Source organism: Pezoporus wallicus, unplaced genomic scaffold (assembly GCF_028554395.1).
Source record: "Pezoporus wallicus isolate ANWC-B61680 ecotype Strahan unplaced genomic scaffold, APGP_CSIRO_Pwel_v1 contig_5552, whole genome shotgun sequence".
NCBI classification, from domain to species: Eukaryota; Metazoa; Chordata; class Aves; order Psittaciformes; family Psittacidae; genus Pezoporus; species Pezoporus wallicus.
In genome coordinates this window covers 1192539-1219702 of record NW_026640754.1, presented here as the reverse complement: position 1 = coordinate 1219702, position 27164 = coordinate 1192539, and the positions used below count along the sequence as shown (strand labels likewise).

The 27164-nt window shown below is 38.1% G+C and overlaps 1 protein-coding gene across 2 annotated transcripts in view; it reads right to left on the bottom strand.

Moving 5' to 3' along the window:
- The window catches only part of TUSC3 (tumor suppressor candidate 3), a 120159-nt gene extending 93222 nt beyond the window's left edge, over positions 1 to 26937 (bottom strand). Inside the window, exon 1 of one of the 2 annotated variants that reach the window (XM_057420300.1) lies at positions 26727 to 26937. In XM_057420300.1, the coding sequence (XP_057276283.1) occupies positions 26727 to 26849 (123 nt within the window). In that variant the 5' untranslated portion in view covers positions 26850 to 26937. The remainder of the gene's footprint in view (positions 1 to 26726) is intronic. The other variant, XM_057420299.1, reaches the window with a different exon arrangement.
- Positions 26938 to 27164: the final 227 nt, after the last annotated feature.

Below are 27164 nucleotides of genomic sequence, written 5' to 3'. Positions count from 1 at the left end.
CACAAGTGCCATGAACTTTGAGCTGGACCTTCCTGTTTGCACTATTCATGGTGTTTCATTTCATCTCATTGTGTACACCTGGAATATTTTGTGTTCTATGCCTCACATAGTCAGCATCTTTCCTCTAGAGATGTAAGACCTATGCCGTATTTTTTTTTCCTACTTGAAGCTTCCATCTTTGCTCATTTTTGTTACTAAACCAGGTTCAAAGTTATTATTCCAGAACCAGGACAAGGTTCACACATTCAAAACACAGAACCATATTTTGTATTGTTCTTAATGTGAACTACTGTTATATGATCATGGGTTTATTAGTTCAGTTTTTCAAGAAAAACTGCTAATGACCTTCAAAAGTACTCAGGTTGCACAACTGGATTGAGCTCCATCACAAGTTCACTTAATTTTCAAAGTTCTACCATTGAAAGCGCTATCTTGCGCCATTCCATAGGCCATTTTAAACAACAAATAATCTATCCCTGTGACTTTAAAACCCAGAAATTCTGACATTCAATAAACAGAGGATAAACAAAGACCATCTGTATTTTTTTTTAATATAGCTTCAGAACAGATAGCAGGTGACTACCTCAAGTGACAACTGCCATTTCTTTACTGATTGACCATATAAAGCTTAATTTCCCTACCCCATATATATTTAAAAAATTTCTACCAGGCGCCTTCTGTTACAGTTCATTCATGAGTACCCACTGAAGTATGAAGTTGTATACTTAACTGCTTTCGGACAAAATCCACCAACAGTGACTTTTCTTCAGAAATGTTTTTTCCTGGAAGTTTGGTCTGGACAGATAGAGGGATTTTCACATTTCTGTTTACATTTTGGACCTTTCAGAATTACTACATACAACAAGAATCCCAAGTACACTCACTGAGGATACACAGATCCAATGCACTGGTCATTTATCTATTGCATGTATGCTCAGGGGAGAATTTTTAATAACTGTACTGTCATACTGCATCTAAAAAGTACACTTTTACAGTCATAAAACTGTGCAAAGAAAACGGCCTCTTCTCAGGTTACAATCAAATGAAGAGCCCATGTAAAATTAAAAAGTGCATTGCAGATAATCTCTTCAGAGCATGCAGTCATTAGGATTTTTATCATTAGAGCACATCTGCCAATTAGGTTTAAATTGACTGTTGGAGTACTAATGTCCTGATGAATACAAACTGCAGCGTTCTACAAAGACATACACTTCACAGGGCTACATATCATCAAATGTTATATCCTGTCTCCTTACATTCTTACTATCTGATTATTTTTCCCCACAGCCACAGTAATTCAGAATCATCTTACAAGTCTTTAAAAAGATGCGTTAAGAGCCATGCAAGCAGAAATGGTCAATTCAGAATCAAAAAAATAAGCATAAGTTTAGTATTATGGTCCTTAAAGTGTCATGTTTCATATATAGTCTAAGGATCTACATTATGCAATTAGTCAAAAATTATTATTTTTTTTGGTAAATCTTGTTCTTGCTACAGAAAAACTTGACCTTAGAGAACTAAACCAGCAAGATGATACGATACGCAGAGGAGTAGTTGATAAACTAGATGTTTGTGCTGCCCACCAGAACTTTGACAGGCTGAAGAAATGGGCTGACAAGCTTCAAGTTCAACAATGGGAAATGCACACTTTAAATCTGGGGAGGAAAAGCCCTACGTACCAGCACACCCTAGGGGATCCCCAGCAGGAAGGAAAATGATTTGGGGGGTCTTGGTACACAGCAGATTGAACACTGTGCCAGCAATGAGCCCTTGTGGCAAAGTGGCCCCCTGTCCTTCAGTAGGAATAGCAGGCTGAGGGAGGGTATTACTCCTTCAAATAAAGTCAATTTATCAGAATATATAATGCTTTTCAAATGCATAAAGTTTTTATTCAGTTTTTCTCATTAAGATTTTTTTGTGGTAAGTAATGACTTTCATTTAAGTTGTCGGAAAAATAAATTTTAGTCATATATTTGCAATATTGAAAAACATGTCCTATAAAATATTCATACTTCTAAAACAAAATCTTCCTCCTTGCATAAAGTACCTATTATTGAAAATTAGTATAAGTAGCTGAATCTTTCCTTAAGAAGGGAGATTATCTTATTTATCACATAAACATGGTAAAAAATGCGGTAGGAAAGGATCTCCAGAGGTCATCCCATTCAACGTCCTTATCAAATCACAGCTAACAGGAGTTACACTGGGTTGCTGAGGGCCACAGCCAGTAGAAAATTTCCAAAAAGGAGCTTCTGCAACCTCTCTGAGCATCCTCTTCATTTTGAAAGCTTTCCTTCAATATCCAATGAAAATTTCCTTCTTGCTGCCTCTCAGGCTTGCTATACTTGTACTTTCACCATGCAAACTACTAGAACAAAGATAACATGTCCAAACCTCATGTTTCTTGGGGTGGGGGCATGAGGGAACAACAGCTCTAATCTTTCACTACCAGTTCAGAAACTGCACGACTGGCAGGACAGTTACCCACAGGAGGGAAGTATCCTTGCTCAGAGCACATAAAGTATAAAGCTTGTAACATCTGTAGTACTGGTTAGTCTGTACTTCACAGAATCACAGAATACTTAGAGCTAGAAAGGACCTTAAGATCATCTAGTTTCCACCCCCCTACCATGGGCAGGGGCACCTCACACTAAACCATGTCACCCAAGGCTAAAGCAGGTTCTTGTAAAACCTGAGCTCCTCAGACAAACTTGTGATTTTAGTTTCCTTATGTGAATGAGTACACAAACTAAACAATTTCATGCATGGTTTCACCAATCACTGGATTAAAAACACCACATTCCTGCAACAGAAGGCACGCACCACCAGAATTTACATCTGATAAGACACTCTCAGTTTGGGGCCAGGTCAGTCCTTTCCAGATACAGTTATAGATCAGAATTCCTTAACAACCTAATCCTTAAAGCAAAAAGAGAGAGATGCAAGATCACAGAATGGTTTGAAAGGGACCTTAAAGATCGTCTAGTTCCAACCCCACTGCCATGGGCAAGGACACCTTCCACTAGACCAGATTGCGAAAAGCCTCATCCAATCTGGCGTTCCACACTGCCAGGGATGGGGCAGCAACAGCTTCTCTGGGCAACCTGTTCCAATGAGTCACCATTAGTTTTCCATTAGTTGAAAACAACACATGCCAGAAAACCAGAGGTGAAAACAGATGAAGGGTGGGAGATTATGGGTTGGTGAGGGGTTAATGTTCCCCTCCCTAGACATACATTTGCCATTTTGAGAAAATCTATCAGGAATAGGTAAACTCACACTGAATGAGTTAAACCATTCTGACCCATCTCATACTGAGATCCCAGCTGATTTGTTATAAAATATTCAAAGCACAAGGTAGTTTGCCACCACTGCTCAGGAAAGAAGAAAATAATGGATTTCTTCTGATTATCACAATATCACACACAATTGCCATTCCTTAAAGAGGTATCATCTGAACCATTTTCACTCAACAGAACACAGCAACAGGACAAAAATCACTTCCACAAGGGCACCTGTCAATAGATGGATAACACAAAAGGTAATGATTAGAGCTTAATGAATAAAAAATCATTCCTTTTATAGATTAGGACAGAGAGTGTCTATGAGGATATCAGAATCCATTACTAGCCTTGTGCATATCATGGAATTGCAGCAAGGATTGGAGAGGGAAAAATAAAAGCATATAACAGATCACATTCATTGTGATGGCATTTCACACCATGACATCCCAGTTATTTTTCTTCTCCAAATGTAGAAAACAAAAAAGTCTGTAGAGCTCATTCATGCTGCCTATTTTGAACTTTCAGAGAATAAGCAGAAAACAAGACCTATGAGTCACAATGAAGATCTTCAAGCCAAATAGAATCTAATAAATCTCAAAAAGAGGTCACAGAGAAACAGAACTGTGCCGAATCTCTGAAAACTTCTTCACTTAATATAATGATTAAAAAAGCCAGGTCCAAGAGAACTAATACAAAAAAATATCTTTCAGATTAATCATTTGTGTAGAGTATCTGTAAAACTATAAATCCTTTAGTATTTCACAGTTAGTAATACTAGTACTGAAGGATTTGTCTTTGTTCTTACTCCTCAGTGTTTGGAAATATCAGGACAGCAGGACACTTACATATATGCTAACAATCAGATTAGTATTACTAGGAATTTTTGACAGAGAAAACCTGAATTACACCAGACAGCAACTGGAAAGCAGATTTTAAGTATTTCTTTCTGCAGTGTAAGCTAGCTCTCTAAGATGATGATGTGACCAACTGAGAAGCAAATGGATGTTTTGATTTTAGGTAAAGTTGACTCCTTAGAAGCCTATCAATACATTAAAAAAAAAAAAAAAACAAAACACCAGAATCCTTAAATTTCTGTCTTCACTTGTAAGGCATATTGAACTTCGAAGGAAAGCTCATGTGAGGCAGAAACAACTGAAGTAAGACCAATGCAACATTCAGCATCAACTCAGCAACGGTGAGGAATAGTAGCAGACATTCACTGACGGAAACCACTAGGAATAACGACATAATGTGAGCTACTATTTCTTGAATGATGAAAACGGGGCCTGTTTAAGTCCTGACCAACAGGATATATCTGTGTACATACCAGCACTAACGTGCACATAGTCTCTTGATTTTAGAGTAGGTCATGCAAATCAGAAGGTGAGAGAAAAGTACCAAACAATGAAATCAAATCCTTGATTCCTTTCCACATTTGTCTCGAGACTCCATAATGATTATAGATGTGCCCTCCTCCCCCACCCCAAACAAATCCAGAGGGATGATGCTGAGATTTTGAGGGAAAAATAAAAATTTCCCAACAATACCGATGGGAAAGGAAAATATATATATACATAAACATATATACATAAATATATATATACATATATATATACATAAACAATACAGATCTCTTCAAATGCATCAAAATTTGACTCATCCTACCTTGTTATTTCATTCAGTTCTCTCCTTCAAGGAGAGCAAAATGTGACAACCTATTTTAGAACAACAGATATAAAACACACTGTGGGAATGACTTTTAAAATCCATCTGTACATACCAAGAAAAGCAGAATATCGAAAAGAATAAAAAAAGAAAAAAAAAAATCTCAAAATTCTTGAGAACATGATGAAAATATTTGAAAATAAGATGGGCAAGATCAAGCCAAAGGCTATATATACCTATATAATCACAAAAATGTGACTCTAAGGAAGACATATGATGATAAACGTATGAAATAAAAACATTATAAGAGAAAAAGAGAATCAGTGGCAGTTAGAGAATGAAAAAACAGAATGAAAGGAAGATAATGCACTCTAACACTAAATGGAAGAAAAATACAAAATGATACAGGAAGTGAATGGAGGCAATCTGAAATTTGACTTTGAACAGACCTAGAGAACAATTTTTGCCAGAAAATACACAAGTAAATTTCACCAAGACAGCCACAAACATTCCAGGATCGTGTTTGCTCTCCAAGTTTAGCAGGCATCATATGTCCATGAAAATATGCAAATATTTAATTTCTAGAGAAAAGCTAAGGTACAAACAAAAACTAAAAGAGAAAGTACATGGTAGGGAGCAATCCGTACACACACAAAAATAAACAAACCAAAAACCACCAGCTGGAACAGAGGAAGGAAATAAAGAGACTTTTTGGTTAAGCAGAATATGAATATAGTCACAGGAAGAAAAAAGTAACTTTCGTGATGACTTCAAGACTTCATCTGGTGACTCTAGTTTATAAAAACTCAGAGATTTTGGAAGAGAAGTTAGACCTTGGAAGACAAAACAAAAAAAAAAAACAGGGAAAAAAAGACAATGGAAAACTGTACGAGAAGAGTTACAAGCCAGATTAATTTTCCTGGAAATGAGGATTAGTTCCATAAACCAGTAACAACACAATAGTTTTGTCATCCATTATTGAAGGAACATAATAATACTATGTTTCAGGTAGGTATATAGCTATTGCACATAGCTAAAATATATATTACTGCCATATACTCAAAAATTAATACCACTTTCTGCTACACAATTTAGTAAGTTTTTGTAAATGGCAAGTTTTATTCAAGTATTTTTTAATGTGATCCAGTATACTGGATATCACGTTGCAATACATGCATTTCAGCAGTACAACCACACCTGACCAAAGTACAGTGGAGTCTTAGGAACTGCAAGAAAGGCTGAGAGATGGCACCAGTGGAACCACACGGATTTATTCTAGCAGGTCAGATTCAGCCTGCAAATTCCAGGATGTCTAACTCTGTCCATATCACCAAGACACCATTTAAGCAGCCAGTAACTTTAATATATAAGTGATAATGCATTTCCCTGAGAAACTCCCAAGAATAAAAAGACAGTCTACACAACTGCATGATACCTTAGATCTGTTCACTGACATATTTTGACCAGTTTCTTGGTTTATAGATGTTTACCATTACCAAAATGACCAGGATATTGGAGGCAACGATCCGGACCAATCCATTTACATTTTGATGTCTGACTTCAGAGAATTAATTAAGTAGCTCTTTGGCAGATATAATACAGTGTGTCCTGATAATAATAAACATATAAAGCTATCTGCATTTCAGTTTTAAAATACACAATACTTTCAATAAAAATGGTTTGGTTATAACTTTATGAAGAATGAGACTTCAAAATTTTCCTACAAGACTTCAGAAGCAATCTGCTAATGTAATCTGTGGCCACACAGATTTAAAGAATTAGAAGCCTTCACCTACATTATCAAATTGTACAATTTTTACAAATTGTGTACTTAAAGTTTTCATTGTAAGTTTTTAGTCCTCATACTGCTGCACCAACTACTTGTGCATCTTCCTATCAGTCTGTAGGTGTGCAAGAATAAAGATTTTAATCAATTTTCCAGGGTTAAATATACACAGTCCATGCACTCAAACAGCTGGACCTGAAAGAAATAACTCTCTAATTTTGGTGCACATGCTACCTAAAGGGTATTTTATGGACAAATAGATTCAGAGAAGGAATTATTTGCACTGCAGTCAATACAAGCTGGCTTCCTGCTCCTTAGCAAGACTCACAGACACAGTAGCTCAGCATGTGGAGTCATCAGGGAAAGAGACAAATCTACAACCAGGAATGCACAGTGGTAAGTAAAATGAAACTCATTTGGAGTGCACCAAAAAATCCAACCAGGAAGATACTTGAAATGCAGAGGAAAAGAAACCAATAGCAGCCCTTGACTTGAAACAACAATCATGTAAACTGAACATTAGGAGGCTTGGAGAATTTTTCACCTTATTTCAGAATCGGTCTGATGACATTCTCGGCCAACTCAAGACAGCTATGAGTACCAAAACATTCATGAAGGGAAATGTGAAACAGCCTAGCATAAACTTAATAATAAACTCAAAGATGCACTTTTGTTTAAGAGGGGATGCATTGAGCATCCATCTCAAAAAATTTTGGTATAATATTAACTCATGGCTATCCACCCAACCAAACAGTTTTTGAGATGGACTGTAACAGATGCATTCCCAAACATGCATCAGTGAAGCACAGAAACCTTCTCTAAGCTGTCTGTAACACAGCTTACAGGTCAGAATGTTTTTTTTGTTATTGCTTATGACTGTTCATATGACTACCTTATGACTTCTGGAGGCACACTATATTTAGCAGCTATGTGTACTGACGCAAGACTTGATATCTATCCAAAACTTGAAAATAATGGAAAAATATAGGCAATATGAAATTGGAAGAGTCCAAACACCTTTCTGCTCATTTATACTCGTAAGAATCTGTGCAAACATCCTCTTGTGAACACAAAGTCACAGAAAACTACTGTTATCCATTTACATAAAAATTCAGAGTGCAGCAATACTTCTAACTGAAGAAGAAATCTGTAAAAATCAACAACTGCTGAGGCATTGAAGAAAAAAGTTATTCCTGGCATTACATGAAACTCCTGAAGAACACAGAAAGTGTTATTTAATATAGCATTTGTATTCTATCATGTGAATTATAACATCACCAGTATTAACCTTTCATTGAGAAATTACAGTAAACTCACATAATTAGAAAATATGATGCCAATGACCAAGTAAAGATGAATTTGACTGTTACTATATCTTCACTTCCTAAAATGCCACTGATGGATACCTGGAAATGAGATACACCCTGCAGCAACTGCAGCTGCTGATGAAAAGGTCTGCCGCACACTAGAACAAGTACAGTATACTTTCCAAGAATACTGGCATATAAAGAAGGGGAAAATGTATCTTATGTTGACAATGGACATTTATGCATATGGGACAGATCCATTTTGGATTAACACTCAAATTCACAATTAAAAGCTTAACCCTTACTGGTTTTTACTGATCAGACAATTCTAATCTTGAAATCTGTTAGACGCTTTTTATCCATAAATTGTGTTGAATATCAATCAAGGAACCAATGAACAAAAAATCATGTAATGATAACAAAAAGCCCACGTTCTTGGGTTGAGTGAATCCCACAACATCAAATCATAATTCTAACTCCATAACTGAGAAGTCTTGAATGTCTTGTCAATATGAATGGTCTGGATCAAAAAAAAAAAATCCTCAGGAAATTCATCATTTTCATTTTCCTTAAGTTACTCCTCCCCCCTCCCCAATTCCTCACTTTCTTTGCTATCAGTAAGAAAATATTCATAGTCTGGAAGCCTAGATTCTGTTCTGAGCTCCGAGAAAAAAAAAATGATTAGAAAGTAAGTGGCAAATTATTTTGGTCACTTCAAAAGGCAGGATGAGATGGCAGGTAAGATTTGGACAGACTCAGTTTTCAGTCCTACATCAGCCTTTTTTTTTTTTTTTTTTGGTTGGTTGGTTTTCAGTTGTTTTCTTGTTTGTTTGTTTGGGTTTTTTTGTTTCCTTTTTACTTTCTTGTTCACCTTTCTAGCAGTGGTCCTCTGACAAGACGGACTTGGTAGAAAGCAACTATTCTCCTCCTCTTTTGTCTATATGCTTATGAGGAAGATAGCCATATTTAACGCATGGCAGATATGCAGTCAAAATCCATGGAGATTATCTTGGTACATTGTCGTGGTTTAAACCCAGTCAGGAAATTCGCTCGCTCACCTCCCCCCCCTTCTTGCCCTCCCCCTGCTCTCGGAGGGACGGAGAGAGGAGAATCAAAAGAATGCAACTCCCACGGGTTGAGATAAGAACAGTTTAGTAACTAAGGTATAACACAAATCACTACTGCTACCACCAATAATAATAATGACAAAGGAAATAACAAGGGAAGAGAATACAACACCTCAGCACCAGACAACCGATAACTCGCCCCCCAAGCCCAACCAAGCTCCGACCCATACCTCCTCCCACCCTGCAGTCTCTCAGCCCTTCCGGCTAACTCCCCGTTACATCCTGGGCATGACGTGCTGTGGTATGGAATACCTCTTTGGTCAGTTTGGGTCAGGTGTCCTGTCTCTGCTTCCTCCTGGCTTCCCCTCCCCCCGTCAGAGCATGAGGCTCACAAAGTCCTTGGCCAAACCAAAACATCATTGTTATCAGCTCTGTTCCCGAGCTGAAAGTCAAAACACAGCACTGCACCAGCTACCAAAAAGGAGAAAAATGACTGCTACTGCTGAACCCAGGACATACATGGATCACCCATTATGATGAAAACAAACCAAAACAAAACCACCAAACAACCACCCTTGTAATCTACTTCATGTAATTTAATTAGCTAATCAAGAGACAATATATTATATAGCCCAAAGAGATTCCAGTAAGGGGCTTACACTACATATAAACCATGCTATAAAAGCATGGGTACCATAGCCAGAGTTGGGTAGAAACAGAAAAATAAGCATCCTTCATCAGCACTTTTTCAAGACTTTATGAAAGATTCTCATAATGTCAAAGTTTACATTCTGCACATTCTTTTTTTTCCACTTCAAACAGATGAGCAGAAAAAAAAAAAAGTTAAAACTGAACTCCAACAAAGCCATAACTGAGATGTAAGCAACATTTGCTCAAATTTCATTTAATCATTCTGTAACTTCAGTTTTAAATGCATGAAAGTTACATTAAATCCATACAAAAGATGATCTCCAAAAGCAGGTGGGTAAAACTGTGAAATTATAACATTGTGGTGGCTTGCTGAACACAAGCAGTGAAAAATTCGAAGCGGGATGGGAGAAAAAAGCTCAGGGCACATGGCCTCCTCCAGTATTTGGTTACAGTGATTCCATATCCAACTAAGAGCAGCAAGGGTAATGAGAGAAACTGTTGCCAAAAAGAGGCCTTGCCAAAAAGGGCTGTAACCCTTTTACTGAGCTCTTATGTTCTCTTACCTTTTTTTTTCCATGCCCGTTATTTACATTAAACCCAGGTCCTTGTTTCAATAATGTGAAGCTTAAAATCATCATAAAGAGGGAAGTTAGAACTAAAGTTGGATAGGGATGTTAAGGATAACAGGAAGGGATTCTATGCGTACATTGCAAACAAAAGACAGACTAGGGACAACACAGGCCCTCTCAGGAAGCTATCAGGAGAACTGGCTACCCTGGATTTGGAAAAGACTGAGGTTCTGAATAACTTCTCTACCTCAGTCTTCACTGGCAAATGCGCTGACCACACCACCCAAGTCTTGGAAGGCAGACGCAGGGACTGTGGGAATGATGACCCTAGGCCCACTGTAGGAGAGGATCTGGTTCGAGACCATCTTAAGAACCTGAACATGCGCAAGTCCATGGGACCTGATGAAATCCATCCACGGGTCCAGAAGGAGATGGCAAATGAAGTTGCGAAGCCGCTAGCTATCATATTTGAGAAATCATGGCACTCAGGTGAAGTTCCCAGTGACTGGAAAAAGGGAAACGTAACCCCCATTATCAAGAAGGGGAAAATGGATGACCTGGGGAATTACAGACCTGTCAGTCTCACCTCCGTGCCGGGCAAAATCCTAAAGCAGATTCTCCTGGAAGGCATGTTAAGGCACATGGAAAACAACAAGGTGCTCGGTGACAGCCAGCATGGCTTCACTAGGGGGAAATCCTGCCTGACCAATTTGGTGGCCTTCTATGATGGGGCTACAGAACTGGTGGACAGGGGTAGAGCAGCTGATGTCATCTACCTGGACCATGTGTAAAGCGTTTGACACTGTCCCACATGATGTCCTTGTCTCTAAATTGGAGAGACATCAATTTGATAGGTGGACCACTTGGTGAATAAAGAACTGGCTGGATGGCCACACACAAAGAGTTGTGGTCAATGGCTCAACGTCCATCTGGCAACCAGTAACAAGTGGTGTCCCTGTGGAATCGGTGTTGGGACCAGTCTTGTTCAACATCTTTGTCGGTGACATGGACAGTGGGATTGAGTGTGCGCTCAGCAAGTCTGCCGATGCACCAAGCTGTGTGGTTCGGTTGATATGCTGGAGGGAAGGAATGCAATCCAGAGGGACCTTGACACACTTGTAAGGTGGGCTGATGCCAACCTCATGAAGTTTAACCATAACAAGTACAAGGTCCTACACCTGGGTCAGAGCAATCCCAGGAACAGCTACAGGTTGGGCAGGAGAAGGACTTGGGGGTGTTGGTTGATGAGAAAATGAACATGAGCCAGCAGTGTGCGCTCACAGCCCAGAAAGCCAACCGTATCCTGGGCTGCATCAAAAGAAGCATGACCAGCAAGTCGAAGGTGATCCTGCCCCTCTACTCTGCCCTTGTGAGACCTCACCTGGAGTATAGTGTGCAGTTCTGGTGTCCTCAACATAAAAAGGACATGGAACTGTTGGAACAAGTCCAGAGGAGGGCAACGAGGATGATCAGGGGACTGGAGCACCTCTCGTATGAAGACAGGCTGAGAAAGTTGGGGCTGTTCAGCCTGGAGAAGAGAAGGCTGCGTGGAGACCTCATAGCAGCCTTCCAATATCTGAAGGGGGCCTATAGGGATGCTGGGGAGGGACTCTTCATTAGGGACTGTAGTGACAGGACAAGGGGTAATGGATTAAAACTTAAACGGGGGAAGTTTAGATTGGATATAAGGAATAAATTCTTTACTGTTAGGGTGGTGAGGCACTGGAATGGGTTGCCCAGGGAGGCTGTGAATGCTCCATCCCTGCTAGTGCTCAAGGCCAGGCTGGACAAAGCCTTGGGTAGCATGGTTTAGTGTGAGGTGTCTCTGCCCATGGCAGGGGTGTTGGAACTAGATGATCTTTAGGTCCTTTCTGACCCTAACTGTTCTACGATTCTATGAAAAAAGGGCACAACACCTTTCATCCTCCTCTATGAAAAAAATGCAGAATATTACTAAAGGAATCTACACTACCAGCAGGTCCTTGGAATCCTAGAAGCGTGTTTTTGAGAAGTTCAGAATTTCCTTCAATTTATTAGTCGACATAAACTTCACAGCCCAAGTACTATACAGAAGTAATGACCAAAATCACTCATTATTTGGACTGTTGCTTTTCAGAACAACTGTTATTACAGTATATATAATATTACATACTCATTCATAAAGCAGCTAAATATCTGGATGTATTATTCTTCCTACATTTCCTTAAAAGGTAATGTTTAACATAGCACAACATTAATAAATTACTGTTAAAAAAATTACAGATAGTACCTCAAAAGAAATAAGAGTAAACTGGTTTTGTTTGACCATGTGCACCCCTCTATATTTGATGGACTTCTACTGTACATTCAATTTCCTTTGATTTCATGAAATTTCATAGCATATCAAATAAAATTTCGTAGATCCTTATGACTGCAGGTTTTACAGTGCTTCTGCAGATTGACAACACCTATCATAAGCACTTACAGCCAATTTTTTTTTTTTTCAAAAAAATTAAACTAACTAAATTTAACACTTATTACCAGCTACTAAGCCATAAAAATATCAAAATCCTTAAATTTACATAGCTGAACTGGCCAAAAGGTGGGCTTTTCAAGTAGCCTCTTTTTTTTTATTTAACTGAAGGCTTCTAAAGCTTCTGTATTTACAGAATTGCATAGCATAGAGCAGAAACAAACAAACAAAAAAAAAAACCTGTTACTTTTTCCAAAAGGAATTAATAAGATTTTGCACTGCTATACCTCAACCCCCCCCCCCCCCCCCCAAAAAAAAAAAAAAAAAAAATATCAATTTAACACATCCTTTTCATGGCTAGGAAAAGGAAAAAGCGGGAACAAAGGGAAGTGCCAACCTTTCCATTTTATAAAATGGACAAATAACAAAAGAAGATTGGGCGATTACAGAGGAAACCAGTTACACTTCTAACAACTGAATTCAAATACCTCAAGTCTCAAGATGATGCTTTAACATCAGCAGCAGTCTTAGCAACGAGTCTCAAGTGGAGAATGTAAGATAGCAATTTTCATCTTTCTACAAGGATATTAAAAAGTAGTACCTTGTTTCATTACTTCACTTTAAATTAGTGAAAGCTCACTTCGGTTTCAACATCAAACTGTTCTCACAATGAACAAAGTAGTTGTGAGCTTTGCTTCTCCAAACAGACGTGCACGTTAAGGGCACTAACAGTACGAATCAAAGTCAATCACCAATATCTACAGCACTTTACATGGGTACCAGCAGCAACACGATGTAGTTAATTTAATGGACAACCTAACCTAAGACAAGAAAAGGCAGGTTCCATAGAAGAGCACACCTCTGCATGGCATGCCACAAAAAAAAAAAAAATCAAATTAATAAAAATTCGACACGATATAAAGGTAAATTCTCAATTTTCTTCTTTGTTAGGACAAACTAACACAGAAGGGTTCAAATGACACAACTGCCTATTCACAAAAGTTCAGATATAAGTTCAAGCTGCTGATTTTTCCTTCTCTCATCACATGCAAAGCAATCCTCTTCCTTCTCTTTCTGGATAAAAAGATGCCACATCAATCAAAGTAGAGTCAGAAATACTAGGCAAGGAATAAAATTTTGAAGGCATCAAAATTAATTGAGTGTAAGCTCCACTTTTAAAAACTAGGCAATTTGTATATGCACCCATTATCCCTGTGTGAATATATGTTTCAGAGTAGTATGCCTGCTAATACTTTTTTTGAACTTCTTTTGATCACGACTCACATACTTCATTGTAAGAAAAATCTTCATCCTCACATTATTTCACTGTCATTTTATTACTAACAGTTACTCATACATTCTTTCCATCTCTGACATTTATTCTCTACAGTTTTATTGTATTATTCCACCCTTTTATTGGTCACTTTGTCAGTTTCCTAGCAATTTCCATTTCTCAGGGGGAAAGGACAAAAAAACCCCACACCCACAAAAATATGATAGAACCATTAAATTTAGCATTCTTCTTCTCTGTGACTAATACCTCCACATTTTCAAGCAACAGAACCTTTTACAAAGCTTTCCTTTTTTCTCTGTCAGCCACCTAGATGAAATTCTTGAATACTTGCAATTACCCATACATTAAGGGACAGCAGTACTACACAGTTCCTTGAGCAGCAGTTCCTTTCATCAGAATACTATGTTCCCTATAAAGTCATTCATTAGAAGACAAAGGACAACAGTGCTAAGTTCATGAATGAATTCTGTGGTTCAACAGGAGGTAGACAATCTCTAGTGATAGATAAAGCCCTTAATCCTTTTAGGATAAAGGATTAAGCATAAAATTTAGCATAAAATAATTACCTTGTAGTTTCAGATCTACTTAAGTAGTTTCAGGAAAGACTATTTATGGATACCAGCACATAATTCTGATATAAATAAAAAAAAAGTGCAACTAGTAAGAGTAAAGCAGAGGTTCATTGTTGAATACTAAATCAAGACTGTACAAGTGGTCAGGAAGCTTTAACGCAAATGGTGTAAGTATGTTAAGAAACTGCCATTTAAACACCCATACTCGGCATTAATTTCTGTGTTGAATATTAAAAAAAAAAATCAGGTACTTTATAGTAGATAGCTCAATAACTCACGTTAAGGAAACTGGAAGTGGAACTGATGTCTACACTTGAAAAATAAAAATTTACTGTAAGCATTTACCAAAATAACACTGCATTCCCATAAACATGGACATATCATGTCTAAATTTTTACCTTCCAAAATCAACTTTCAAACTAACATGAAATCAAATTCCTAAAGGTCTATGCATTTTTCCATTCTGAGAAAAAAGTGACTATAGATCTAATGACAACACACAGCTGAGAGTGCCTCTCTAAGCTAATTTTAAAGCATATTCTTTTAACTCTTTATGGACTCAAAATTCACTGTAAAGACTTGAGTTAAAATATGTTTCTTCTAAAACATTTTTACTATTAAAACATTTCATTAAATTCAGTAAAAGTTCCATTTTTACTTCTTGGGAGAAGTACAAACTCCAAATTACTTTGGAAAACAAAGCTGCTGTATCAGCTAATTAACTTGTAATTTTCTCCCTTACAGCAAGCAAGCTTAAGTTCTGCATGACAGCACAGTGCCTTCATTGCTCAAAAAAAAATGATGCTGGTATAACTGAAGAGCTTCAGCTAGATTTTTAAATCACTTAAGATACATGCCAACAGACTAATACACTAACATAATAATGATTACATCACTTGAACATCGTGGGACAAGAAAAATGCTATTAATGATTAAAATTCTACTTTCTATGAAATTATGTCTTCTGAATATGCACTATACACTTGGACTTACAATCTCTACAACACAGCTCACCTGAGGCTCTTGTAAAATGACCATACCTAAGGCATCAGTGTATTTAACCTAAATTTATGAAGGGGCTGGGGGTGGAAATATCATTCCGTTCTTACACAGGTGAAACTGTCCATTAGTACTGCGACTGATGGCACTACAGGTTGCTCAACCTCCACCAACATTTCAACTAAAAGCCTAGAGTAGGATGACTTCAGGCCTCATTGTTTTCTTGTGTAGCCCACTTACCAACATGTTTTCTACAATATAACATATTTTGCACAGAAATACATTTATCAGCTTTAGTGCCTCTCCCACATCTAGCATTCCATTAAAACTAAGTCAAATATGGTGATATCTGACCACCCATAGATTAAATCATACACCACTACAGTCTTGTGCTGTACTCTCTTTTGCTTGGTATCTGTAGATGTAACACAGTACTTAGCTTAACTAAGACACAGAAAAGCAGTTAGCTGAGGAATCTGGATCTACAGCAAACAGGGAAAAAAAAAAAAAAAAAAGAATTGAGACAAGGGCTAACAGTTCCAGATTTGAACAAGCTTCTCCTGCCTCCCACCAGGTATTTACAACTCAGATTTTGTGCAATCTCCCTTCCTCAACATTCTTGTAAAATATAAACAGCGTGGAAGAGCACTAGAAAAATGCTGATTTGAACACCTTTATGTTACCAGCAAGGTCTCCATTACTTATAAATATTCAAGGCTGGTACTCTGAGCACTGGGCATACTGCACTCTACACTTGTTTCCTTCAGCTACCTCCACTGACAAAAGCAATTGAAACTGAGGAGGTGATAGCAGTTTAAATGGAGAAAATGAGTGCACAGAGGTTATCCTGAAGAACCCTCGCTACTTACAAGTAACCTTGATTTCTTTCACTGCCCTCCATGTGTTCCCCAACTTCAACGTTTGGCAGGCAGCACTCAACGTCCAGATGGTGGACAAGTAAACCTACTTGAACAGATTGTATTACAATGTTTTATACTGTACAGTTATTGGATTAAATGTATAAATAGCTGTGAGAACCCAGAACTATCCCTCTTTTGAATGATTATCATTCAGCTAGAAAATCATCTTCTCTCGTCACTCCTTCGTGGCCCAGTGAATCCTGCAACCTCCACAGAAACTGTGGCTGTGCAAGAGGGAAGTTTGACTAGATCCGTTTCAGTGAGTAGTGCAATGCAAATTAATGGATCTGCAGAGCAAAATAGCTGGTGCTGAAATCTTAATTATCCCACCCTGCAGGATTTTGCTTCAAACTAATTCTAAACTGGTTCCATGGATCGATTAGTAATTGCACTGCATTACCTGCATTTCGGGAGTGCACACTTAAGCTTAATTTCAGTAATAGAATCCAGCTCACACACTCAGAGACTATTTCAGAGTGTAAACAAAACAGGGCAAAAGCAACCAATACACTTCACAGCAGGAACCTGCTTTCTGAATTAAAATAACGCAACCACCTCAAGGGGATCTAAGCACCCAGAGGAGCACACAGACAAGTGTTTAGGGTACTTTATGTGATGCAGGGTATCATTTCCCAGAAATCAAATGAATATCAACTACTCCCTCTGCCAGTTTCCCAGACATACTCCAACCACAATGCTACTGTGTAAAAGCTTGAGATGTCACATTTCATTGACAAAACATACTGTGAATGCTACAAGTTCATAGCACACAATCACTTCTTAAGATGTTCAGTTTCTGTGTACAGAATGGGCTAACCCACAAAATGCTAAATCAGATCAGGATTGCTCTTCCATATTTACAAAATCAGAACCTCAGGTGGCCATTACTTTTAAAGAAATTGTATATTAGCAGCCTCCAGAACCAGTATACAATTACATGAAAGCATTTTGGATGGAAATTTTACTTTGAAAGCCACATTCTGCTTGAGGTCTGGTTAAAGCACTTTACAGGATCAAGGTCTAGAATTACAGGAAGACAGAAAATCACAGCTGTCAACACCAAAGTAAATGATACTTCATATAGACCTGGACAAATATGTGTGTGTAAATCTATCTGTGTTGACTGATTTATCCAGCTTAGAAGAAACAAACAAAAAATGAGAAAGCCTACCACGCATTTTAGGTGGAAAATGATCAGCAATGTCCCAAAACAAAAAAGCATAAAGGAAATGAAAACCAATGACAATATCTGGAGCCTGTCCAGTGAATATTAATCATGTTTTATCTTAGTTTCCAAACAAATTGTCCACTAAAGAAGTTAGCGTACTGCTATTAATAAACAGAGATTTGACAAAAGCTTACATATAAGAGCTTCTATGAACACCTAGAAGAGAAAGTATCTCACAACAGACAAAATATTTACACAGTTACTTTAGTATTAATGTGTGATTCCTGTCAATTTCTAACAATTTCTGTCTCACCACTCAAAGCACTGTCACACTGTCAACAACTGAAACTATGTGCTGCGGACAAGTAAGAGGCATAACAGTCCTAACCTGAATTTGGATTAAACTGCCTCAAACTGGTGTCCTCCTTGAAATTCCAACAGAATTCCCGCCATTCCCTTTCCATTTCGGTTGGAAGCTTTGGTAGAAATCAGGCATAGAACTGAAAGATGAAAAAACTTGCAACAAAATGTATAAAAGCTGAGCCATCATATGGTTACTGAGAGTACAAACCATAAGTTATATAGAAGATGGATGCAAAAATAATACAGAATTCAGACAACTTGGCAATACCAGTTTCTATCCTCTAACTGATTTCTAAAAGATTTAAGGACCATCAATTCTGAGTACATTTGTTCATTGAACTTGGCTTCTCTTAAATCTTAATAACTAAACCTGGTAAACATTTTTACTATTTTTTAAGTCAAGAGCATGTAACATTTCCTTAAATAAAAAGAATACTGTTAAAACAATTTTCTGACCGTAATTATCAAATATCACCATTTGAACTTTGTGATAACTGTAATAAAAGGACACATCTAAATAGCATTACCAAAATATTCCTGCTGGATCAAAACTATATTTGTTATGGTGATCAAAACTTGTCTATTTAGAAGTGCATGTATCTTAATGTTTTTAAATATATTTACATACAGTTTGTGTGGCATCATATTTCACAGGCACTTTGCCTCAAATTCAGATCAACTGCTCATAGAAAAGAAAAAGCTGATCAGATTCAACATGCGTACATGATCAGGTCACTCATTAAGCAAGACACATTTCAGCATGAGGTTAAGTTTGAAGAACCTAGGACTTGCTGAGACAACTTGCAGGAGGAATCTGGTTACTAATGAAGTTTTATGTGCCATTAACAGCAATTCCATTTAAGGCATACGGCTGGTAGCGGATAAGAAGAAATCTTACCAACTTCAGTCATCCATCACCATAAAGACTGATCCACTTCAAACTGATTTTTGCAATAACCAACCACTGGATACATAGATAGCTTGAAACCCCTTTTACAGTATAATGGCAACATAAATGGCAGATAAAAATATAAAACTTTTATTTTTTTTTTTTTAAATGAAGTCAGGTACAAGCATAACAGCAAATAAAAAGTTTCATTTCCTTATACTTTCACAGTTAAAGGTCGCATTTAGTGTCATATTTACCTATTTACATACCCCATTAACTCTGCAAGTCTAGTTATTGCAAGAAAAACTTCTAAGACTACTTTAAAAAAATAAAGCAAGATAGCATCACAGAGATCACTGTATACAAATCTAGAATCTCTGGCAATTGATGGCCTCCTCATTTCTATAGAGCTTTTAACAGTTTTTGTTTTCCCTTATGTACTTTTTCTAACCCCCAGCCTAATAATAATAAAAACCCCCACTTTATCGAAGAAGTTAACTTCAGTAAGTTGCCTTTGTTTTCCAAAGCATGCTATTCAGTGAAATGTGTGATGGGATTTCCATTTAAGTCACCAGGATGTTAATTAATAATACTCTGGGCACGAGGTAAGCACATTTAACTAACTTGTTTTTCACTGGCTAGATCCATGGATAGAAGGCAATGAAGTTTATTAACCACAAGCATCTGCAACATGTAGTAATTCTACTTCATATCCAACTAACAGGTTGCATACTCTACCTGTATAAAAATACTCAGACACCGCAGTAAAGAAAGAAGAATTCTCAATGCTCTCTAGGACTCTGAACGTGCCCTAGCCTTATACACACCAGGCTTTGCAATGAGATTCATTTGCTGAGGTGAGTAGCTCTGGAGAGGAGCAAGATTCAGAACTAGACCCTGTCATACTTGGCCTATGTGAGGCAACTGGATAAGGAAAGTAACTGAACATGCAGATAGCAATAGTAATATGAAATTATTAAAAAGCAGAGCAGAAAACAGTTTTTATCCTTCAAGTGGCAGATGCTATAGCCTGTAACGCTGAAAAAAATTTTGAGTTCAAAAGGTCATTACACAAAGGGACTGCACAACTTTAATTACCACTTATGAACTTGATGTACAAATATTCTATGCAACACAGACTCTGCTAAACCTTAATGGCCAATACGTCTGAAATTCAATAGCAAGTTGCTTCAGATTCAAACGAAAAGAACAAGAAAAAGGAATGGGATGGCATAATTACGTTAATGATTGCAACTGCTGAAAAGAAAAGATTAAGAACTTGGGGTATTCCAAAATGGTATTATTGGATACAATCAGAAGAAGAAAAAAAAGTCCTAACTATCCATAAATCCTATTACACGGGAGAACAGTCTCCCCAGAAAAATGATAGAAGTCCTGCCACCACTGGAGCAATCATGAAGAATTTTTATATGAATAAGCCTGCACTGGCAAGTGTGCAAATCTTTTCCACCTCAAATTTCTCAGATTCTTTTTGTCATCAAATAGTTGGGGTTTTTTTTGTGTAATTCCATCATAAGAAAAGCAATCCATTCAATGCAAGTATCAGTTTGTTTTATCTTTCTTTGAATGTGAAGGACTTGCAATAATAGCATACAAAAATATGAGTTTCTCTATTTCACATGCAGCTTTCAATTTATTTCATGGCAATCCCTCATTACTGGAAGTCTTAACAAAAGGTAGTTATTACATTTTGGTATACAAGCCAAACATTAAAGAAGATATTTTTCTATATGTCTAATAATGTCACATAGCATTAGTTGAAAATATAATACTTTTTGTATTATGCCTACTTTCAGATTTATTAGAGCAAGAGGCCTAAAACAAATACCAGGTAAAGTTCCTTTTTTTAGTTCTGATCAGTTCCTTAGCCAATAAAATGTGACCTTCAAAGTGGTTTTAGAAATTAAAAGAACAAAACTGAAAATCCAAAATAGTAACAAAAAAAAACATAAACACACACACACACACACACAAAAAAGAAAAGAAACCAACTGCCAATGCTTTCCCACTGTAATTGTACCAACTGATTTTTCCAGAGCACTTAGAACTCAAACAAATACAATCTGTATTTTCCATGCATTTGCACAGGATGTGCTGTATAAACAGTTATAGAACAGAACAGGTGAAGAGATCAATTATGCCACTGATCTGTCTTATGACAGCAAAGATGCCAAATGGAGATACCTGGGACAGAAAACTTTCAGTAATCCAATTACAAAATGCTATCAGGCTGCTGTAAGCATCCTTTATTTCACTTATTGTATGCAATCACTGAACACATCAAGGTTTTCTATATAAGAACTGCTAGTTAATTTTAAGTTTCTTTAAAGCTTTAATTACCTAGGAATAGAAGAGATATGAGGGGTTTTGCTGCTTGTAAAAATAAGCAGAAAAATAGAAATTCTTGCAAACACATTTTTTCACTCTTCTTTTTAGGGCAGAGTAGAAAAAAAAACGTTCAGAATTGCATTTACAAAAAATTTTACATTTTCAGGCATGTCTTATTACTGTTATTTCACTTAAAACCCAGGACAGTTATTTTAAAGCTTCAGAGCTTTGAAAAAAACCCTTCTCTCTCTACTGCAACAATAGATGAAATGGCATATTACATAAATGGATACAAACCCTGTACTTAAAATGCAGTCTTCAAAAATGGCTTGAAGCCAAATCTATAGTCAGGACTAAGTTTTCCTTCATAGGTTCAACCTTTCCCACATCACAGTTTGTAATTAAGTTTTTTAAGAGAAGCCTAGATTTAGTGTAACTGCCAAACATTTTCCTGCATGCTATTTCAAAAGCAAAGACATGCAGTGCTCCACAGTCTGAAGACCAAAACCAAAATTTTAAAGTAAGAAGCCTTTATATTCAAGATCAATGATAATACCTATTTTCAATAGATGAATATAAGAAACTTAAGTTCTCATTATCACTATTTTGAAGTAATATCAGACATCCTGAGAAATCAAGAATGTCTCATATTACGTGTGCCATCAAATCTATGCTGAACACTACTCATTCATCATACATCATCTTTTCTTTTTCTCTACTTGCTCTACCACATTTCTTATAGTTTTTTTTCTTTCAATTAAATATGCAGGCAGAACATTGATCAGAAGGAAAGAATACTACAGATCACTGAAAACAGCATCAGGAAACAGGATGAAACTAAGTAGTGCCCTTTTCATTCTGCAGCAACAGACTAGCTCTGAAGGGGCAACCACTGCTACATTCATGGTGAAATACTACCACAAATCAGACTAGGAAAGGTACTGTAAAGCAGAAGGTACTATTCTGGCTCCAAGGGAAGAAACATGGTAATAATCATTAATAACCTTGAATAAACAAGTTGGGATTATGTAAACCCCAAAGGAAAACAAGAACACAGGGTGCAGTAACAAGAGGATACTGCCAATCTATCCCAGTTGATTTCACATAAAACAGTGGAAAGTATGTTCACAACTGAAGATACTGTGAGGTAAATTATCACATTTAATACTTAGAGCCTTAAAAAAAAAAACAAAACAAAACCCACAGTTGCTTCTATTTATATGGGGGAGTGGGAGGGGGGACTGGAAAAAATATCAAAAAGCTACTGTTAGTCCCTGTCTAAATACAGATGAGTATGTATTAAAAAAAAAAAAAAAATCTGCTCTTTATGGCCATGATGAGGACAAAAAAAACAATGAGCTCAAAAATGTAGGGACTGAACAGATAGAAATTTAGGTTAGATCTTTGGTGGGGGGGGAAAACTTTTAACAGTAAGACACAGTAATAGTTTACCTAAGGTAGTTGTAACGTCACCACAACTGAAGACTTCTAAGGGCACATCAGTTAGACATTTGTCAGGAGCAATAAAAGCAATGTTGAGCTTTGGGATAAAGGATCAGTTAGATCATCCTTCCAACTCTATCTTCTACATTTTCTCACAACTGGCATTAACTTGTACACCCAGCTGTGAAAAGGGTGAGAAACACAGGAAGGAAAATGTAAGGAACAGTGACAGAGATACAAGACCTGAAATACTTCAAAAATACTCAGCACAAACTAAGGCATTACAGAAACTAATGTTGCAGAAGAGTAAATTACTACAATGCTGTTATATATCATCAGAGTCTTTTTGAGTAGTTTTAAGCTCAACAAGATATTTCAACTTGATGAAGCTGATATGTTGGTCTACACAGATAGCCTTCCTATGCTAGATTTCACAGGAACGACAAACTTACCTACAGAAAAATAGCTACTCCAATTGCCTATCAGGGATTTAACTAAGCTTCTGAATCATCTACAAGAAAGCTCAAAAATAAACTTTATCTTCTATGAGAAAAGCTTTTAATATTGCAAAACCAATGTCCTCCTTCTACATGCTTCAGTCAAAAAAAGAAATCTTATGTACTTAAACTGCCCATGCAAAGCAATTTATAATAAAAAGCCAAGTGGTATATTTCAAAGTGTAATATTCTCATTGATTCCTTTCAAACTTTAATGGTCTTTACCCACTTCGAATTTGCATAAGATACATTAAAAGATTCAAAACATGCTTGGGAACATGCCTTACAGAAAATGCATGTATGTTAATACAAATATATTACCTCAAACGCTGCGGAAACAGTGTATTATTATTTTCAAGCATGATGAATATAGTTTCCAACAGAACACTTCTTACTGAGTTACTTGCTGCTATTCCATAACCAGGTTACTTTTTTTTTTTACTTCACTTTAAATAAAGGTACTGCTCAACACCAGAATTAAAATCATAAAAGCAGCCTTCAAATCCAGTTAGCTCTTACATGTGAGGCATGGAAGAAAGATACAGGGTTGCTCTTCATCTAACTTCCAAATTATTACATTTTATCTGTGGTCATTTTAAGACAGTCCAATGTTTTCTGTTTATCTCCTCGGTGGTGAAGGCTGTCATGGGTGTTCACAATACAGAAAAGTGAACAACAGGATTAAAGAGAAGCAGTAGGAATGTTTGTATGCTCACATATTCAGATGGACACTCTAGAAATAGCTTCTATTACACCGATGACTAATCATCAACTAATTAAAATACATTATTTAATAGTTATTTACATTTGTACAAATCTAATCAAATGTAACGTGGATCTCAGCACTTTTCAGTAATTTGCCAGAGAAGAAAGTTTCTTTAGTTATCATTAAGCATATTTTACAGCACAGGAAAAGTATTTTAGTCATTTAAGAACTTACATATTTTCCACTCTAAACACAGCTATAACATAGTGTTTTAACAATCAACACAAACAGTTACACTAATGTTCTCTCATTTCCACATTCGTTTTCCTCTACCAGTAAGTCCTTCAAAACATCTAATACCTTAACTCAGTCCTCTCCTTTCTGCAAAGTCATTATTTCCACCTTTGATGCTCATACAACTGAACTGATCCAGAGACCTCATTCAGACTTCATGCATACTTTTCTAGGTAGTCAATGTTAAAAAATAAAAAATAAAAAATTAAAAAAAATGAAATAATTGTTGTCACCAAGTATAGTTTCTTTGCTTAAGCTCCAGTTTTAACATCACAAGTTCTTCTCATTTTCAAGCTGACTGGGAAAGAAGTTTCCTTTCTCTAACCCTTAACCTCTTTCCAGACAACCACTCCAATAAAGATACACTCAAATCAAATAGGAAAGAGGAAACAGAGATGTGAATTCTTTTTATTTCACAAGATATACATTTTAACCCTACTACATTAGCCCTTGGGTGTTCACTTCAAAACAATTCACTGTATGTCCAACAATTTTTCCAACTTCCATGAAAGCTATGGCAATTTTACCAGTCTTTGCATAGAACTTGGGTTCACTTTACACATGTAATCTCCACTATCTTTGCCTTTTACCACTGTACTTCTGGACAGTACTGTTACAGCACAAGACGCTGTGCTCTTTCAATTCATATAATTTTACTCGGAACAGTTTTAAAATGCTACTTCTAAGCTGCTTACTGTAAGAAAGCTTCAGCTATCTCGCTAGCACAGCTGGCACTCCCTATGAAAGGGTCAACAAAAGTTGCAATGCCAGCACATCACAGTACAAGAGAATGAACATTAAACACATTTTATTGAAAAATGTATATATTAAGAAAGTTTTGAAAATAAGTTAATTATAGCAGCAGAAGAGCAACACATTACTAACTACTCTTACCAGAGAGAGTAGAAAAGAGAACGTACGGAGTAAAGGTTTATGTTTTTTACATTGATACCCAAGGGATTTAGCTCAACATTCAGGTTATTACTTAAATCTGGGAAGACCACAGAGTCACACTATTTACACATTTAAATAAGGATTTTGCATACTAAATTTGGTCTTGTAAAATCACAGAATATCCTGAGTTGGAAAGGACTCAGAAGGATCACTGATCTACACAGGGCAACCTACAAGCTAAATCATATACCTAAAACCATTGTTCAAAAAATTCTTGAACACTGATAAGCCATGACCACTTCCCTGTGGAGATGTTACAGTGCTTGACCAGCCTCTCAGTAAAAACTTTTTCCTAATATCCAATCTGAACTTCTACTGAGACAGCTTTAAGCCATGCCCTCAAGTCATGTCACTAGACACCAGAGGAAAGACATCAGCACCTCCTTCTCTGTGATCCCTCATTTTACTTCTTTGGCCAATAAGCCTTAGTAACCTACACAGTTCTTTAATGGAAAGCCAAACAAATTTTTAATCATTCTCCTATATGAGCAGATAGTTCAGAGAGGACCTGTTAGCAAAATTGTTCCTCCCCTCTCTTCCACCATCACAAAGCACAAGTTCTCTGGCAACACTAACAGCTGCAAAGTAATAAAAAATTCTACAGTTCAGTACAGTTATCCCCTCCCCTATGCAAAGTTACAGAGCAGCTGTAAAGAGACTGTACTGATTGGCCTAGCACTTGCTATATGACAACCTGGCCTGAAAACGAGGACAAGCTAGGGAGCGAAGTGTTGTAAGATCTAGTAGCACTGAAACTGGACAAGTTAATACTTACACTATGCATTTCTTCACATTCCCTTTCTAAATGCTGAAGACAGATTTTTGCTACCAAAACAGTTACAACTGCCCCATCCTCCAGATCTCTCTTACCCAGAAGTCATCCTGAAGAGAGTACCAGCACCCACACCGTACATGCACACACCTGCTGCCACAGCTTCAGTCTTATTAACTTAAGGCATGTATTTTATTTTTCCACCACAAACACGGGATTTAACATCATTCTCCTAACGCCTCGCCGCAGGCCAGCGCTCCTCACCCTCGGCTGGCTGCAGAGGCACCCGAGGCCCACCACGGAGGCCAGCCGAGTGCAGCACGGTGCTCCTCGCCTTCATCTGCTCAAAACCCGGGAGTTAAAGGCCCAACACAAATGGCAACCGCCTGGGCTGGGACATCACACTGGGGACCGCGAACCCGGCGCTGCGCACTCCCGCAGCAGCGCTGCCTCCCGCTGCCCTGGAGACGCTACCGGCCATCTTCGGCGGGGCAGGGCCAGCGGCGCCCCCTCCGCGCTGGGGAGGGAAAAGAGTAGAGACGAGACCGCGGAGCAAGAGGGCGCCTGGCGCCGCGACGGGAGGAGAGCGGGGCAAGCCGGGCTCAGGGAGCCGGGCGGAGGGGGACGCCGCGGGTGCCCGAGGAGCTGACAAGGGGGAGGCAGCGCAGTGGGGCAACCCCAGCGCCTCAGCCTAGCGCGATGGTGAAAGAAGCGAACGTTTCTACCTCCTTCTTTTTCTGTCCTCCCCCTAGCTGGCCGCAGAGAAGAAGCAGCAGCAAGAGGAGGAGGCAGCTCCCGGCCGGCAAGCGCAGCAACAGCCGCCGCGGTGCCCTGGTACTCAGCGCCATGTTCCCCCCGCCACTCAGCCGCTGCCCTCCGCCGGCGCGCACCTGCGGCACCGCTGCCCACCTCCTCCCCGCTGATGGGCTCTGGCTCTGACCAATCGCGTCGGCCCGGGGACGCGGAGGCTCTTGGGAAATGTAGTTCTCCTCCGGCCGGCCTCGCCGCGTGTTTTCCGATGCTATTCGAAGCCGACTGTGGTGGTGGGCGGTGTCCGGCGGCCGTGAGGTGGCCTTGGTGAGGGGCGCGCGGCGGGAGGCCACACTCTCAACCCCGCACGCAGGTGATGTATGATGGAGACTTGCTGTCAGCTTTGGCATCGG